Source organism: Phocoena phocoena, chromosome 12 (assembly GCF_963924675.1).
Source record: "Phocoena phocoena chromosome 12, mPhoPho1.1, whole genome shotgun sequence".
In the NCBI taxonomy this organism is placed as follows: Eukaryota; Metazoa; Chordata; class Mammalia; order Artiodactyla; family Phocoenidae; genus Phocoena; species Phocoena phocoena.
The window spans coordinates 21,137,479-21,153,398 of record NC_089230.1 but is presented as its reverse complement, the minus strand read 5'-3'; the positions used below and the strand labels follow the sequence as shown (position 1 = coordinate 21,153,398).

Here is a 15,920-nt window from a genome sequence, read left to right as displayed (position 1 = left end):
CGAACTGTGAGGCACTCGGGAGCGAATTCTAGACGGACCACGGCGCCCCAGGCTAGTGAGCGGCGGCGGCGGCGGCGCGCCGGCAGCAACAGAAAGCGCAGCTGCTCAGCCACAGTCTCCGCCCCCTTCCCGCTCCGGTGACAGTCTCTGCGGAAAGTCGCGTTCGTGGTTTTTGGAGAGCACCGAGTGGGACGACGGCGGTTCAGCCGGGTAGTCCGTGCCAGGCGACGAAGAAACGTTTTCCTGGTGAACCATTCCTCCTTCCCTTTAGGCAGCCCGCACCCCCAGGGCCTGAAGATGCTGAGATCTACGTGGAATTTTCTGAAACGTCACAAAAAGAAATGCATCTTCCTGGGTACGGTCCTCGGAGGTGGGTGACAGCGTTCTTGGAAAGGGGCATAGGGAGGAGGGGGTGGGAGAGAGATGTCTGCTTTCTAAAATAGAGGTGGAGGGATCATGGCCCAGGATTCGTTCAACCATGGGACGGGGAACCGGGTGACAAACCTCCAGGGTTCTTTACATCTCTGCAGTTATGAAATTTGTGCCCTTTGCCCTGATACTGCCGCTTACTCTGTTTCTCGCCTTTTACTCACCCACCTTGGGAGAACCCACCACTTTTTTTTTTTTTTTTTCTGTTTCAAGGCACCGTTCTCTTACAGACATATTTTTTTACTTCTCTTGTGTTGTTTTACTGTGAGGTTCTTCGTTTCTGTTTGGTACTTCCAGTACTTTGGCATTCACCGTTCGCAGAAGTTTCATAATACTCGAGGGAAGTTAACTAAAGCCTGCACTTCGAGTTCTTGTTCAAAGTTAATTTGAATTTTTGAAAACAGCACAATTGTACTGAAAGACTGGAAGGTATATGCTAGACAAAGAAACACAAATCAATATTTTAGCTCTGTTTCTGCTGTTTTAGAATACAAACTATGTAGTAAATTATGCAGTAAGAAAGTGCTTTCGGGAAGTTGTGCAATCTTCTCAGGATCTTCAAGATTGGGATGAATTCCCACATAGCTCACATAACTGAGTTGCACAGGCTAAGAGGAGATTTAGAAACAGATTAGATAGCAATCTTGAGAGCCTTTTTCCTCATAAGACAATCATGCAGGGGTCTAAAGGAGAGAATAAAATGTCTTGTGTGATACAGGAGAAGGAAATGTAGGACTGTTAAGAGGAAATTTTTAGCATTTGAGTTTTTTGAGAAGTATTATCACTGACTACATGCTTTAGTTACAGAAATAGTTAAAAACAAGAGCAGAAGTTTCCCAAAGAATTTGGTTGGTTTTCTCTTACTATTGATTATATTCTATTGCCCCAAAACAATTTGAAATTAGCAATACTCTTAGCATCAATAATTCAGCTCTGTTGATTCTTGAAATTTTGAAACAGCCTTCTTGTTAATGAGGCAAGGAGAATGTTTTTCTCCTCTCTGAGGTCTACCACAGATCAATAATGATTATATGTAAATTTTTTTTTTTTTTTTTTTGCGGTACGCGGGCCTCTCACTGTTGTGGCCTCTCCCGTTGCGGAGCACAGGCTCCAGACACGCAGGCTCAGCGGCCATGGCTCACGGGCCCAGCCGCTCCGCATCATGTGGGATCTCGGACTCTCAACCACTGCGCCACCAGGGAAACCCTCGATTATATGTAAATTTTAATGGCATTCCTTGAAAAATTCTTTATAGATAAAATGTATTTTCTAATATCTTCATGCACTGATATCTAATGTGTATTTAAATTCCACAAAGACTACTGAGTCCACTTTATTTGTAGAAACTAATGATTTATGTGTGATGGAAGAAGTATAAATAAAATATTTTTGCCTCTACTGAAGGAAAGAAAATAGCATCTCTTTAGCTATCTCAGAAAAAATAGCATACCCCGTCAGATTTATGGAACAACCTAATGGTAGATTAGAAATAATCATAGGGGAAGCAAAAGAGTACACTTAAGAGACAGTTATAGGTGTGATTAATTGGGAGATTGGGATTGACATATACACTAATATGTATAAAATGGATAACTAATAAGAACCTGCTGTATAAAAAAATAAATAAAATTCAAAAAAGAAAGATAGTTATAGATTTTTTTCAAAAATCTTTTGAGAGCTTTATAGTTAGAGATTAAGAGGAATGAGAAGGGGGGGAAGAGGTTCAGAGGAACAGAAAAAGAAAATAATCCTAGTGTTTTATAACAAGAATGGATGTCAGTCTAAAAAGAAAAAAGAGTAGATGACTGTGATTGGCATTTGTTTGCGCCTCATAGTCTTTCTGCTTCAAGGGAAAGGTCCTATAACGTGGTACATATCAGTTAATCAATTTTAAGAAATATTTATCCAGTGCCTGTAGTGTTGAAGGTAATATGATTGGAAATACAAGATTTACAGAGATTTTTAATAGTAATAGCTACCGTTTTGTGGGTGCCCAATGGGCCCTGTATTAAGCTCTTCTATTCAGTGGGGATGATGACAGGACAGTTATTGTTATCCCCATTCAAAAATGTGGGAACCAGAGTGCTAAGAATTTAAAAACTTGTTGAGGTTCCCAGAGTTAGTAACAGGGAAGCTAGAACTCAAACCCAGGTGTGTTAGATCCCGAAGCACATTCTCTTTCCACAGTACACCACTCTTGTCTTCATGGACTTTATGGTCTAAAAGGAATGAAAACAAATGACTTAGTTTGTTCAGGCTCCTATAACAAATACCACAGACTGGGTGGCTTATAAACAACAGAAATTTATTTCTCCCAGTTCTGGAGTCTGGAAATCTAAGATCAGGGTACAAGCATGGTTAGGTGAAGGTCCGCTTCGGGGTTGCAGACTTCTTGTAGTCTCACATGGCAGAAGGGGCTAGGGATCTCTGTGAAGGCCCTTTGATAAGAACACTAATCCCGGGCTTCCCTGGAGGCGCAGTGGTTGAGAGTCCGCCTGCCGATGCAGGGGACACGGGTTTGTGCCCCGGTCCGGGAGGATCCCACATGCCGCGGAGCGGTTGGGCCCGTGAGCCATCGCCGCTGAGCCTGCGCATCCGGAGCCTGTGCTCCGCAGCGGGAGAGGCCACAACGGTGAGAGGCCCGCGTACCGCAAAAAAAAAAAAAACAAAAAAACCCCACTAATCTCATTCTTGAGAGCCCCACCGTCATGCCCTAAGCGCCTCCCAAAGACTCCCACCTCCTAATATCACATAGGGCATTAGAATTTCAACATATGAATTTAGGGGAGACACAAACATTCAAACCACAGCAAGAAGCATACACATAATTAAAATACAAAACAATAAGACCTGAAAATGCTGTATATATCAAACTGGCAGATAGCCTGTGCAGTTGGAAATAATTAGGAAAGCGCTTCATGGAAGAAGTAGCACATTTTGACAGATTTGCAAACTAGGTAAGATATCAACTTGCATGCTCAAGAATCTTGGCCATTCAGTGGTGGGGAAAAAACTTTAATGTTTGGTCTCTTTGGTTTTTCATTCATTCAACAAACATTTGAATTAGAGGGCCTACTCTCTCTATATTGGGCTCTGGTGATACACAGGAATAAGATACAGTTCTTGACGTTGAGGAACTCATAGTGCAGTCCAGAAAGCAGAAATGGAAATAAACAAAAGTAGTACAGTGATAGTATTAGAGTACCATAATAGAGCAGGGTTCTGTGGGAGCATAGAGAGAGAATAATGGAGGTGTTCAGTAAGCCTCCCTTAAGAATCCACTGGAGGGACTTCCCTGGTGGTGCAGTGGCTAAGAATCTGCCTGCCAATGTAGGGGACACAGGTTCGATCCGTAGTCTGGGAAGATCACACATGCCATGGAGCAACTAAGCCCACAAGCCACAACTACTGAAGCCCGCGTGCCTAAGAGCCCGTGCTCCGCAACAAGAGAAGCCACCGCAATGAGAAGCCCACGCACCACAATGAAGAGTAGCCCCCACTTGACACAACTAGAGAAAGCCCGTGTGTAGCAGCGAAGACCCAACGCAGCCCAAAATTAATCAATTATTTATTTTAAAAAGAATCCGCTGGAGTTACAGCTAGCAAAGTAGAAGGGGGCACAACAGGTAAAGGGGTTGCTCAGCAGATTCAGAGACCTTGTTTTTGGTGAATCAAAGTGTATTTCCCTATGGCTAAGCGCAAGGCACAAATGGGGAGTGGCAAAAGATAAATTTGGAGAAGTAGCTAGAGTGCAGATTGTGAAGGGCCTTCCTTATTGTGCCATTCTACAGAATTTGGAGCTTCTCAGACTTTAGTATGGATAAAAATCACTGAAGGGACTTAATGAAAATATAGAATTCTTTCTCCGAGATTCTGATTCTTTAGGTCCAGAGTGCAGTTCATTAATTCTTTAATTCATTCAACAAATATTTATTGAGCTCCAATTGTGTACCAATATTATATATTGGGGGTACAGCATCGTATAAGACAAAACATTTGGGGATGTTTTCAAGGAACTTCCTTAAAGGCTACTTTTTTTTTTTTGCGGTACATGGGCCTCTCACTGTTATGGCCTCTCCCGTTGCGGAGCACAGGCTCCGGACGCGCAGGCTCAGCGGCCATGGCTCACGGGCCCAGCCGCTCGGCAGCATGTGGGATCTTCCCGGACTGGGGCACGAACCCGTGTCCCCTGCATCGGCAGGTGGACTCTCAACCACTGCGCCACCAGGGGAGCCCCAAGCCTACATTTTTAACAAGTACCCCATCAGTAATTCTGATGTAAGTGGAACAGGGACTGTACATTAAGAAATGATGGCAGGGTGTTGAAGAATTCTAAATATGGCAGTAGTACAGTCAGATTTAAGTTTTAGAAAATTACTTTACATATAAAAGATGGATTGGAAAGGTGTGAGATCAGAAACAAAGGAGAGTTAGGAAGCTGTTAAACCTGTTCAAGAGCATTAATAATCTGGGTCTGAATGAAGACAGTGGTAGAGAAGTGGACTAAAGTGGCAAAGTTTAGAAAATATTTCTGAAATAGAATCAGAATAGAAAGGTTTGGTGGTCTTTTGTATGGGAGTGAAGTTAATAGATTATTTTCAAACCCTTATTGACGTTATTAACCTAGTAAAATAGTTATACTGAAGGATTTTCATCCATTAAGGCACTAAGTGATGGTTTTAGAAAACCAAATTCGTAATATGGGAAGGCTAGAAGATATTTTGCTTTACCAGCAGTGTTCTGAAAGGAAACGTCAAAACATTTTACATTTATTCTTTGAGATATTTAGTGAATGTTTTCATTATTCATAAATAAAGTCATAGCTAAAGAAGAAACTTTAAAGCTCATATAATCCCAGCCTTTCATTTTATGAAGAAATTTAGACCCAGAGAGAGGAAAGACTTGCTTAAAGTTACCTGCCTAGTTGGTGCCACAGCCATCAGTATCTACTCTCTTCTGGGCCAAACTTCAGGCAGCAAGTCAGGTGTATCCTGAGCTCCATATTTTAGGTAATGAATTCTCTGCCTTCATTCTTACTTCCGTAGGGAAACAAATCGGACAAAATCAGAATTTATGAATTTTGCAAATGAGAGCCTGGGTAAATTAGTCCTTGTATAGGAATTTACTTCAGTGCTAACTCAAGGAAAATAATGGATTGTGGGATTTTAGCCTAATGCCTTGTATCAGTTTGCTAGGGCTGCCATAACGAAGTACCACAAACTGAGTTGCTTAAGCAGCAGAAATGTATTGTCTCTCAATTCTGGAGGCCAGAAATCCAAGATCAATGTGTTGGCAGGATTTGTTCCGTCTCAGGGCTTTTAAGAGAGGATCTGTTGCAGGCCCTTCTCCTTGGCTTGTAGATAGCTTTCTCCTCCCTGTGTCTTTACATCATCTTTCCTGTACACATGTCTATGTCCAAATTTCCCATTCTTATAAGAACACCAGTCGTACTGGATTAGGCCCACCTTAGTGACCTCCTTTTAACTTGATTATCTCTGCAAAGACCCTATCTCCAAATAATGTCACTTTCTGAAGTACTAGAGCTTCAACATGTTAATTTGGGCTAGGATACACTTCAACCCATAATAATTTATCTTTTAGCTTTAGTAAGAATATACTACATTTACCAAATTATACACAGTACAGTTAGTTGACCCTTGAACAAAACAGGTTTGAACTGCACAGGGCCACTTACACAATACATTTGACCTTTGAACAACTCAGATTTGGACTGTGCAAGGCCACTTATATGCAGACTTCTTTCAGTAAATACTGCAGCACAACAGATACTCAGTTGAATCCAAGGGCACAGAACTATGAATTGAGCCCACTGTAAAGTTACAAGCAGATTTCCACTTCTGGAGGGAGTGTTCTGCACCCCTAACCCTGGAGTCGTTCAGAGGTCAGCTGTAGTTCCTAAAGTGTTTTTGTCAGACACTGTTGAAAATCTAATGAAAGCAGTGGACCTTCTCCCCAGGAAAACACATAGACCAATCAAACTTACTATTATTCCAGAAGATTCTTAACTATACAAGGGGTGTCATTGCAGCATTTCATTTTACACTATTATTATTATTTGAGAAATAATAATCATTTTACACATAACTTTTAGCCACCTGTTGTGCAAATAAAATAGAAGCAATTCATTGAGAAGTAGTTATTATCTAAGAGTTGCCTGTCAAAGGGTTACTTCGTGAAACGTAAGTTAGTTGCTTCATTCTGTTAGTATTATGGCACTGTCTTCAGTTTATTGAGGATGAATTACAAGAAAGGTAGCTCTGAAGACATTTATATGAATTTTTATTTATTCTTTAAGGAGATTGTAATACATTTTTTGCATCTAGACATAACAGCAGTCACACTTTATTTCTAATTATTTGTATGTCTTTTGTATGTCTTTCAATGTCTTTTTAAGACATATATATAACATGTTATCAGTTCATCTGTATTGCTTACATTAGTGAAAATAATTCAGGATACGTGTTTGCTTTGCAGTTCTTAGTGGGCGTCCTCCTTCCCACCTGTGACAAACAGACCAAATCCAGTTATTTAGGTCATGTACAATTCTTATGTTCTTTCTTGTTATATTGGAGGCTACAGACAGTTGGAGGTAGGTGAGGATTAGTTACTCTCCTACAGCCTTGTTGCCAGGTTATCATGAAACAAATTCCGGCTCACATTAAAACATCTATTATCAAGGATAGATAAAACAGTATCATAACTTGTTCTGTAAGCTCATTGAAATCCCATTGTCCTTTCTTTGTGCTACAGCAGAACCACGCATAAACGATTTACCCAAAGCAAATGCGACAGTATTCTAGATGTAGGATTCTGCTGGCCATTTGGTTAACCCTCTTGACTAAGAATCCTTCAAACTAGCAGCTGAGGATCCGAGACTAAGCCATTCCTAAGGGTTAAGGACTTTATCGTATATTCTTGTTCAAATGAATATTACTAAAATGTTTCAGCTAACCCAGTATCTTAAACACCAGTCATTTAATCTGTGAAAAGCCATTTCTGATATTCATTTTCCTAGGTTAGTTGAAATGCTTAAACCTTGAACTATGGCTTTTGATCAAATGCTAACTAACCACACTGGAGCGTTAACATTCCCAGTCAGGACAACTGAATGCCTATAAGGTATGACCAAAATGTGCACATTTTATATTATACTGTCTATACTGAGATGTGGTAAATAAATTACAGGCCGTAAGACCCCACCTATATTTTTATATCATAGTGTCAAAATTTAGGAATTTTTGTTCCCTTTTCACCTTCCCTTTTTTACTTAAGTTTCTAGTTTTAGATGTCTGCTTGACAACCTACCTTCCTTTTATTCTTCCTTTTAAATTTTTTCTTATATTTTTAAAAAGTATTATATTTTGATTGAAGAAAATGTGTAAACCATAGAGAAACAAGAAGAAGGAAAAAAATCACCTGCTATCCCACTATTTAGCAATGATCATTGTTTAATATATGTAAGAAATTAAAACCCATCTGTTGTCCTATATGTTTATTTACATTAAAAAGCAAAACTTCTAGGATCTTATTTTATCCTCTAACACTATAACATGGATGTTTCCTTAAGGCATTAACTATTTAGCAATGTAGTTTTTAATAGCTACGTAAGAGTCCATTGTGTGGCTAGACCATAATGTATTTAAACAGTTCCCTTTTGCTGGACATTTAGAATATCTCCAGTTCACTATTAAAGGCATTGCCTGACTTTGTAGATTTAATTCCTTTCTGTTTCTTTAGACCTAGTCTTTATGTACCCATCTATCATTGGCTTTTTAAATGCCAGTCTCCTTTTCCTTCTCTTCAGGTTGCAATTCTTATACAGTTCTTTAATTTAGGTTCTTAAAAGTTGTACTTTTTAGCTTTTCACTAATATAAGCCTCATATTTGGATAAAGTGGGTTAAAAATACTGTTTAGAATTTTTAATACTCTAATTAACTGCATTAATATACTAACTTGTTTTAAAAAATAATTTTAGGAATATATATCCTGGGGAAATATGGACAGAAGAAAATCAGAGAAATACAAGAAAGGGAGGCTGCAGAATACATTGCCCAAGCACGACGACAATATCATTTTGAAAGTAACCAGAGGACTTGCAATATGACAGGTAAGACAAAGAGAACTATTTATACATGTATAAAGTTGTTTGATGATTTATATTAATTTGCATACCTCCAGGACCAAAGTTAGAGGAAAAGGCAAAAATGATAAATCTAGCAAGTATTTACATGATTTAACTGAAATACATCGTTTAATGTGGATTTGGAAAATCAATGTAAATTAATATGCAACATAGATGCTTGTTCATTCATTTTATTTACTCATTCAGCAAATACTCAACAGTACTCAGCACTGGGGAAACAGAAGGTGAACAATTTGGTCAATTTTGTGAAAAAACAAAAACCTGACCTTCGGAGTTTATTCACTAGTGAGAGAAGAAGATGATAAACAACAGATAAATGACTTGAGGCAGTGATGACTGCTTACAAGAGAATGAGCTGTGTGAGGGGTGGGGTGCTCTTTAAGGTGGGGCAACCAGGAGTCAGACCTCTTTAAGGAAGTGACATTTGAGGAGAAATTAAATGGTACAATGGAGGGAGCCATACAAAATGCCTGTGGTGGGAACAAGCTTGGCATATTTGAGAAATAGCGAAAAAGGCTGTGTAGCTAGAGTAGCATGAGCAATGGAAGAAGAGTGATAGGAGACAGGGCTGCAGGAGTGGGCCTGATGCCATTGGGCCATATATGTCATAGTAAAGAATTTCTTACATTTACAAGGCACCTAGAGACCTGTAAGTCTAACACAATAGTATACACTCAGTGTTAATCAGTGGTAATAATTTAATCTCCAGAGCTAGAAACCTACTGGGAGGATGCTATAACAAAATCAGCTGCCCATATTTGAAGAAAACAAGGTGTTATGTTATAATTGGAATAACTCCTTGAAGAATTAGTTCTCAAATCCATGTCAAACTTGTTTTTCTTTGTTATTGTTTGAAGCTTAATGCTTTTCTACCATTTCTTTCAAGAACAATTAATTTAGAAAAAAATTTATAAAGGTAGGTTCTCTTTGTTCAATTTTAAAAGTAGAATATTTTTTCAGGGTTGGAAGAACTTTGTTTTTAGTTCAGTCTCATTTGATAAAGAGGCTGGGATTAAGAAGGTTAAGAGACACATTGCATTTCAGCTGGAGTATGATTTTTTTTTTTTTTTTTTTTTTTTTTTTGTCTGTGCCGTGCGGCATGCGGGATCTTAGTTCCCCTACCTGGGATTGAACACGTGCCCCCTGCATTGGGAGCGCAGAGTCTTAACCACTGGACTGCCAGGGAAGTCCCATGACTTTTAATGTTTGAAATAATAATACTTCAATCTATAAAGCAAAAATTAATCATAAATGCTGTGTAAAATGGCAACTCAGATAAGGTACAGTAAGAGCACAGGCTCAAGGGTGAGGCAGATCTGGTTCTGTTCCTAGTTTTGCCTTGTAATATCTGTGTGTCTTTGGGCAAATCTAAATCTAGTTCTTTCCTCTATAAAATGATCATCATAAAACCCACTTCATAAATGTTTTATGAGAATGCGGTAATTCATATAAAGTGCTTGGTACATAATAAATACTCAGTCATATAACTTTTTAAAACTTACACAATTCTTTAAATCAATATTTAGCATTCAATGTAGTCGTACTACCAAGGACATTTTAATGAATTTTTAAAGAATAAGAGCAGTCCATTTCTTTTTTTTCTTTTCTTTTTTTTTAATTGAATGAAAGATTCTTTAAATTCTTTAGTGCTTTACAGTTTTCAAAAGTTTCACATACATGATTTCATATAATCCCAAAATAATCCTTTTTTTTTTCCTACCCCTGTACTGCCCCTGCCCCTTCCCTCTCCCCAGTGTTAACCACTAGTTTAAGAACAGTTCATTTCCAGTTATTACTCAAATTTTCAAAAAATGAAAAATGCTGACTTCTGGGATCTCAAAATACATCTTAGTTTGACATGGACCCTTGTGTCAGTTTAGGTGCTCTGGGAAGCACAGCTAAGATGGGATTAGATGTGCAGGAGACTGATTGGGGGGAACACCCATGCAGAATAAAGAGGCGGGAGCAGAAGTAAGCAAGGAAAGCCTTTAGACCACCATACAGGTCTGATAGTTGTGAATAGAATAGGCAGAGGAAGGAAGGTTAGGTAAGAAGAGTCTCTGACTACAGCATGGTTTTAAGAAAGTTTTGGCAGGCCAGTCGGGAGTCCTCAAGCCTAAGTTCCCTGGTAGAGGAGTCCCTCAGGATCGGGCCTGCTTTAGTATCCCCACCAAGCACTGTCATTGGCTGAGAGCAGTGTAGATCCAGAGGGGTGGCAGCTGGAGCTGTCAGTTAATTATGCTCCTCCCAGCAGAAGATGTGAGTGGCACATCTCCATGACCATCACACCCCTCAGATGAATGAAGAGCTGATACAGGCAGTTAAAACTAAAATATGGTGCCCACTAAGAGCCAAAATATAGGCTCACTGAAAAAATTTCCAAATTAGCTTTCTGATATGTATTGATAATGGGGTTACAAATCATATAATTAAATTTCTATTCTTTTGAATAAGATGTAATGGACATACTAGAAAAAGTTAGTACTTTTAGGTAAATATAGTCAGTTTTTTAACCCAAGAAGTTGACCCCAACTTGAAAGATGGTATCTAATGGAATGCTTCTGTGCCCTGCCCGTTGTCTCTACCATCTTCATGATTTTACTAAAGATTTGGGAGAAGTGCTTATTAAATTTACACTCTCACTGTTGAGACAATGCTTGGATGCATAACTGACACCACAAATGAAGTTTGGGGATGCAAAATAGTCTAGTCCCGTTTAAGTGCTAGACTGGGATAAAAGAATTGTTCTGCATTAAAAGTCAATTGTACTGATACAGAATTATCCAAGCTTGCTTAAAAACAGGAGGTATGAGGAAAGATTGGGAATTCTAGTTGAACATAAGCTTGTTATGAACCAGAGTATGATGTGACTTCTGGAAATACTAATTTAATCTTAGACTGAAGTAATAAAGTCTGTGGTTCAGCTCAAAGGTAGTTATAACATGCTCTGTGGTAGTCAGAGCAGAGGTCCATTTCTGCCTCTCACATGTTAAGAAGATACAAACTGACATGTGTCAGAAGAAGCCCAGTAAGGATAATAATAAAGAGAGCTAACACTTACTGAGCATTTCCATGTGTAAAGAAGCACTGTTCTAATGCCTTTTATCCTTAATCCTTACAACAGTCCTGTAAGGTAGATCCACTGTCATCCCCAGTTTACAGATGAGGAAACTGAGGCACAGAGAAGTTAAATAATTTGCTCAGGGTCACACAGATTCAAGGCTGGTGAAGGGTTGTCCTGTGATTTGTGGTTGGACTGGGGATGTTTATCATGGAGACCAGGTGGCTAAAGCAAGACGTGAAAGCTGTATTCAACTCAATACAGAAACACATTTGTTCAGTGTTAGTACAGATGGCTAGAAGAGAAGAATAGCCTTGTCTTTGGTTGAGTATGCTGAAGTGGAAAGTCAGAAGCTCTTATCTCTCAGGAGAATTATTGAAGAGATTCCTCTTAAATCATGTTGTCATACCACATCATCTTTAAAGTTCCCTACAACTTTTTCTGAATTTAGGACTCTAGTGTTGCTTTTTCTTGGTAAGATAAAATACCATGTTTAGGCTAGATATATATACCACGGACACTAAGAGAGAAACCACATTTTACATTGACTGAGCTGCTACTTTAGTTAGTGGTCTAAACAACTTAGGTGATTTAATCATATATCTTGAGGAAATATGCTGAAGCTACACAATGCAGCACTGAAATAAATGTTTAGAGTAGGTTAAAAGCTGAATTTTCTATAGAAAAAAAATAACATGGATTTGTCATTAATATCTTGCCTTGTCAAGAAGTAAAAATCATACACTAATGTTTTCCCTTTTAGAATATGGCATTTGTAATCTCTTGATATTTTTTCATTTTATCACTACTTCTTTAGTGTTAGAAATACATTTTAAATTTATGTATGTACATTTCACCAACATTTCTTATACCATGCATAGAGCCATAAATAAAGTAACTCCCATAAATTACATGCAGTCTTTTTTTTCCATAGAGTATTATATCTTATTGTATCTTCATGTTGGTATTCGAACAATAGCCATTGTCAAAACCAAAACTACAGCTCAGCAGCTCTTAATTCCTAGCCTGATGCACTTTTGTCTAAGGTTGTAACAAATGCCTGTTGCTTTGTAGTATTTAAGAAATAAATGTTTTCTAAAATTAGAAATAAAATGTGAAGCAAGAAGTATAGCTAAAGACAAAAGATCATTTTATTGAATCAGAAATAAACATTTATTGTAAAAGATCTGGAAAAAAAAAAGAATTATCCATAGTCTGTAGCCCAAAGACCAACACTGTTAACATTTGGGAATAATTCTTCCCATTCTTTCTTCTACATGTACTTGTTTGCATCACTATGATCATAACATGTATATGCATAATTTTGCTTCACGTGAGCAGATAAATGATTTATTAGTAGGTAACTGGTTTTTATTCTTAATAATAATTTGAAAGCCCTGACCTTCCTTACCAACCCTTCCTAGTTGCTAGTCCTGTCATATAGGCTAAAACAATGTGCATTTCTCAGTGAAGGCAGTCCTATCACTTGTGACCTTTTTAATTTTCTGTTTGTATTATAGTGCTGTCCATGCTTCCAACACTGAGAGAGGCCTTAATGCAGCAACTCAATTCTGAGAGCCTTACAGCTCTGCTAAAAAACAGGTAAATGCAAGTTACAGCCATTCTCATTTATACATTGCACTGAAAATTTATAGAATGTAACTGAAATACTTTTCAGAAGTCTTTGTTTTCTTATTTTTCTTTCTATTTAGAGCTTATAATAAGCTCATTTAGAAAAAAATATTTACTTACAATATCATTTAATTAATATTTTGTCCATTTATGTTCTACCTTGATGTGCAAAGTATTTAGGGTGACAATATTTGTATGTATTCTGGTTTTCATATGAAGAGATCTTCTGTCACTTTGACACTTTTTCAGAAATTTAATTATTGAGTACTTAGGGAATGTGTTCCTGAACCAGATGTTGTGAAACGACAGTAATGTTAAATATTAAATATTAACTCTTTAATATTCTTAAAGAGTTTACATCGTACTAGCTAAAGCATGTGAACATACATTTTAAATAACGAAAGCATATGAACTTACATTTTATATCATTAGCAAAATGAAGTACAAATATAACATGAACATATGATAATGATAATTTATCTTACCATGACAGTGTACTGTGTACAGAGCACTTTCATACATAGGACCTTGTATGTGGGGAGTAGTGTGTATTGGAGTATTGTAATTTAGTGTGATGCTGTGTTAGTTTGAGAAGACTTCCAGAAGGAAATGGCTTCTTTTAATGAACAAGAAGGGGGGTGGAGGGGAATGGTTTCACTAAATATATTTTAATCATTTTGGCCTTATCGAAAGATATTCATTTTCCTTGTAATCATCCTCCAGTAGTCAGGGGAAAGAAAGTGCTCTTTCTGGGGTGTCTCTTTGTGCCAGGCCCAGTGCTAGATACATTACTCCCATTTAAATTCCACAGTATCCTTGTGAGGCAGATTTTTTTTTTAACATCTTTATTGGAGTATAATTGCTTTCCAATGGTGTGTTAGTTTCTGCTTTATAACAAAGTGAATCAGCTATACATATACATATATCCCCATATCTCCTCCCTCTTGCGTCTCCCTCCCACCCTCCCTATCCCACCCCTCTAGGTGGTCACAAAGCACCAGGCCGATCTCCCTGTGCTATGCGGCTGCTTCCCACTAGCTATCTATTTTACATTTGGTAGTGTATATATGTCCATGCCACTCTCTCACTTCATCCCAGCTTACCCTTCCCCCTCGCCGTGTCCTCAAGTCCATTCTCTGCATCTGCATCTTTATTCCTGTCCTGCCCCTATGTTCTTCAGAACCATTTTTTTCTTTAAATTCCGTATATATATGTTAGCATATAGTATTCGTTTTTCTCTTTCTGACTTACTTCACTCTGTATGACAGACTCTGGGTCCATCCACCTCACTACAAATAACTCAATTTCATTTCTTTTTATGGCTGAGTAATATTCCATTATATATATGTACCACATCATCTTTATCCATTCATCTGTTGCTGGACACTTAGGCTGCTTCTGAGGCAGATATTATTAACTCCATTTTGCAAATAGGAATTTAGTGCTCAGGCAGGTTACGCAGCAAGCTGGACAATTTCTTTGGAGACATTTTCTGTAGTCAGATAATACCTCCCAAAATAACACTGAATTTATATACAATTGGTTTGTGTACTTTTTTTTGGATGGGGGTATAAATTGTAATTTTTTTATTAGAAAACAAATATACAACTTGGAATGGATTTGAAGCAAATTGTGTCATAACAGTTTTTAAGTGGCTAAAGCAAAGTTTAAAAATCAAGTAACAGGGACTTCCCTGGTGGTCCAGTGGTTAAGAATCCGTCTTCCAACACAGGGGATGCAGGTTCAATGCCTGGTCAGGGAGCTAAGATCCCACACGCCATGGGGCAACTAAGCCTGCATGTCGCAACTACTGAGCCTGCACGCCACAACTACTGAGACTACGCACCACAAGTAGAGAGAAAGCCCACACACGCGCCACAACAAAGGATTCCACATGCTGCAACTAAGACCCAACGCAGCCAACAATAAAAATAAATTTTAAAAAAATAAATAAAAATCAAGTAACAATAAAAGAAAAGTGTATGAGCACCTGGATAATACACCCGTTTTGCAATAGTGCAGCTTTTAAATACATATTATTGACTGTCCATAATCCACACAAAGTTACAACTCTGCACTTCAACAACATGATGACAGTCCCTAAAGAAAATGACTTAAAAAAAGGCATAACCAAAAAAAAAAAAAAAAAAAGGCATAACCTAGATATTCCCTCATTCAACCAACTGATCAGGTTTTTTAATCTGATTAAAGTATAATGCTAGTGATAAGAATTTTTTCCTTAGCTTCATGATTCTTAGTGGCTGACACACTTTTACTACTACTTATGGATGTAAGGTTTGGTTTATAAATTAGTTCATGTGATTATATAAAGAAGAAACATATAGAAAAATAAATTTTAATTGCCTTAAGTTTTAGTCTTACTGAGAAGGCAAGACAAATGAAATAAGTGAATACACTTTTATAAAAGCAACACAGACACACATTAAACATAAGTGGGATTCTTTCTTGGTAACCCTGTTTCCTGTAAGGCCCTACATTCCCTGTGTTTTGGGGGATTCAAGATAATTAAGATAAGGTCTCTTTCTCTCTAAGACTTTGTCATCCAAAGGAGGAATTAGATGAAATAAATTGTCATAATTCAAGACATACTATGGTTAGTCTGTGGTAAAAAG

At 37.9% G+C, this 15,920-nt stretch overlaps 1 protein-coding gene across 1 annotated transcript in view; it reads left to right on the top strand.

Moving 5' to 3' along the window:
- Window positions 1-28: 28 nt before the first annotated feature.
- Window positions 29-15,920, top strand: part of PEX3 (peroxisomal biogenesis factor 3) — a 34,382-nt gene continuing 18,490 nt past the window's right edge. The window contains exons 1-3 of the mRNA XM_065888824.1: window positions 29-370; window positions 8,427-8,558; window positions 13,176-13,257. Of these exons, the coding sequence (XP_065744896.1) occupies window positions 298-370; window positions 8,427-8,558; window positions 13,176-13,257 (287 nt within the window). The 5' untranslated portion in view covers window positions 29-297. The remainder of the gene's footprint in view (window positions 371-8,426; window positions 8,559-13,175; window positions 13,258-15,920) is intronic.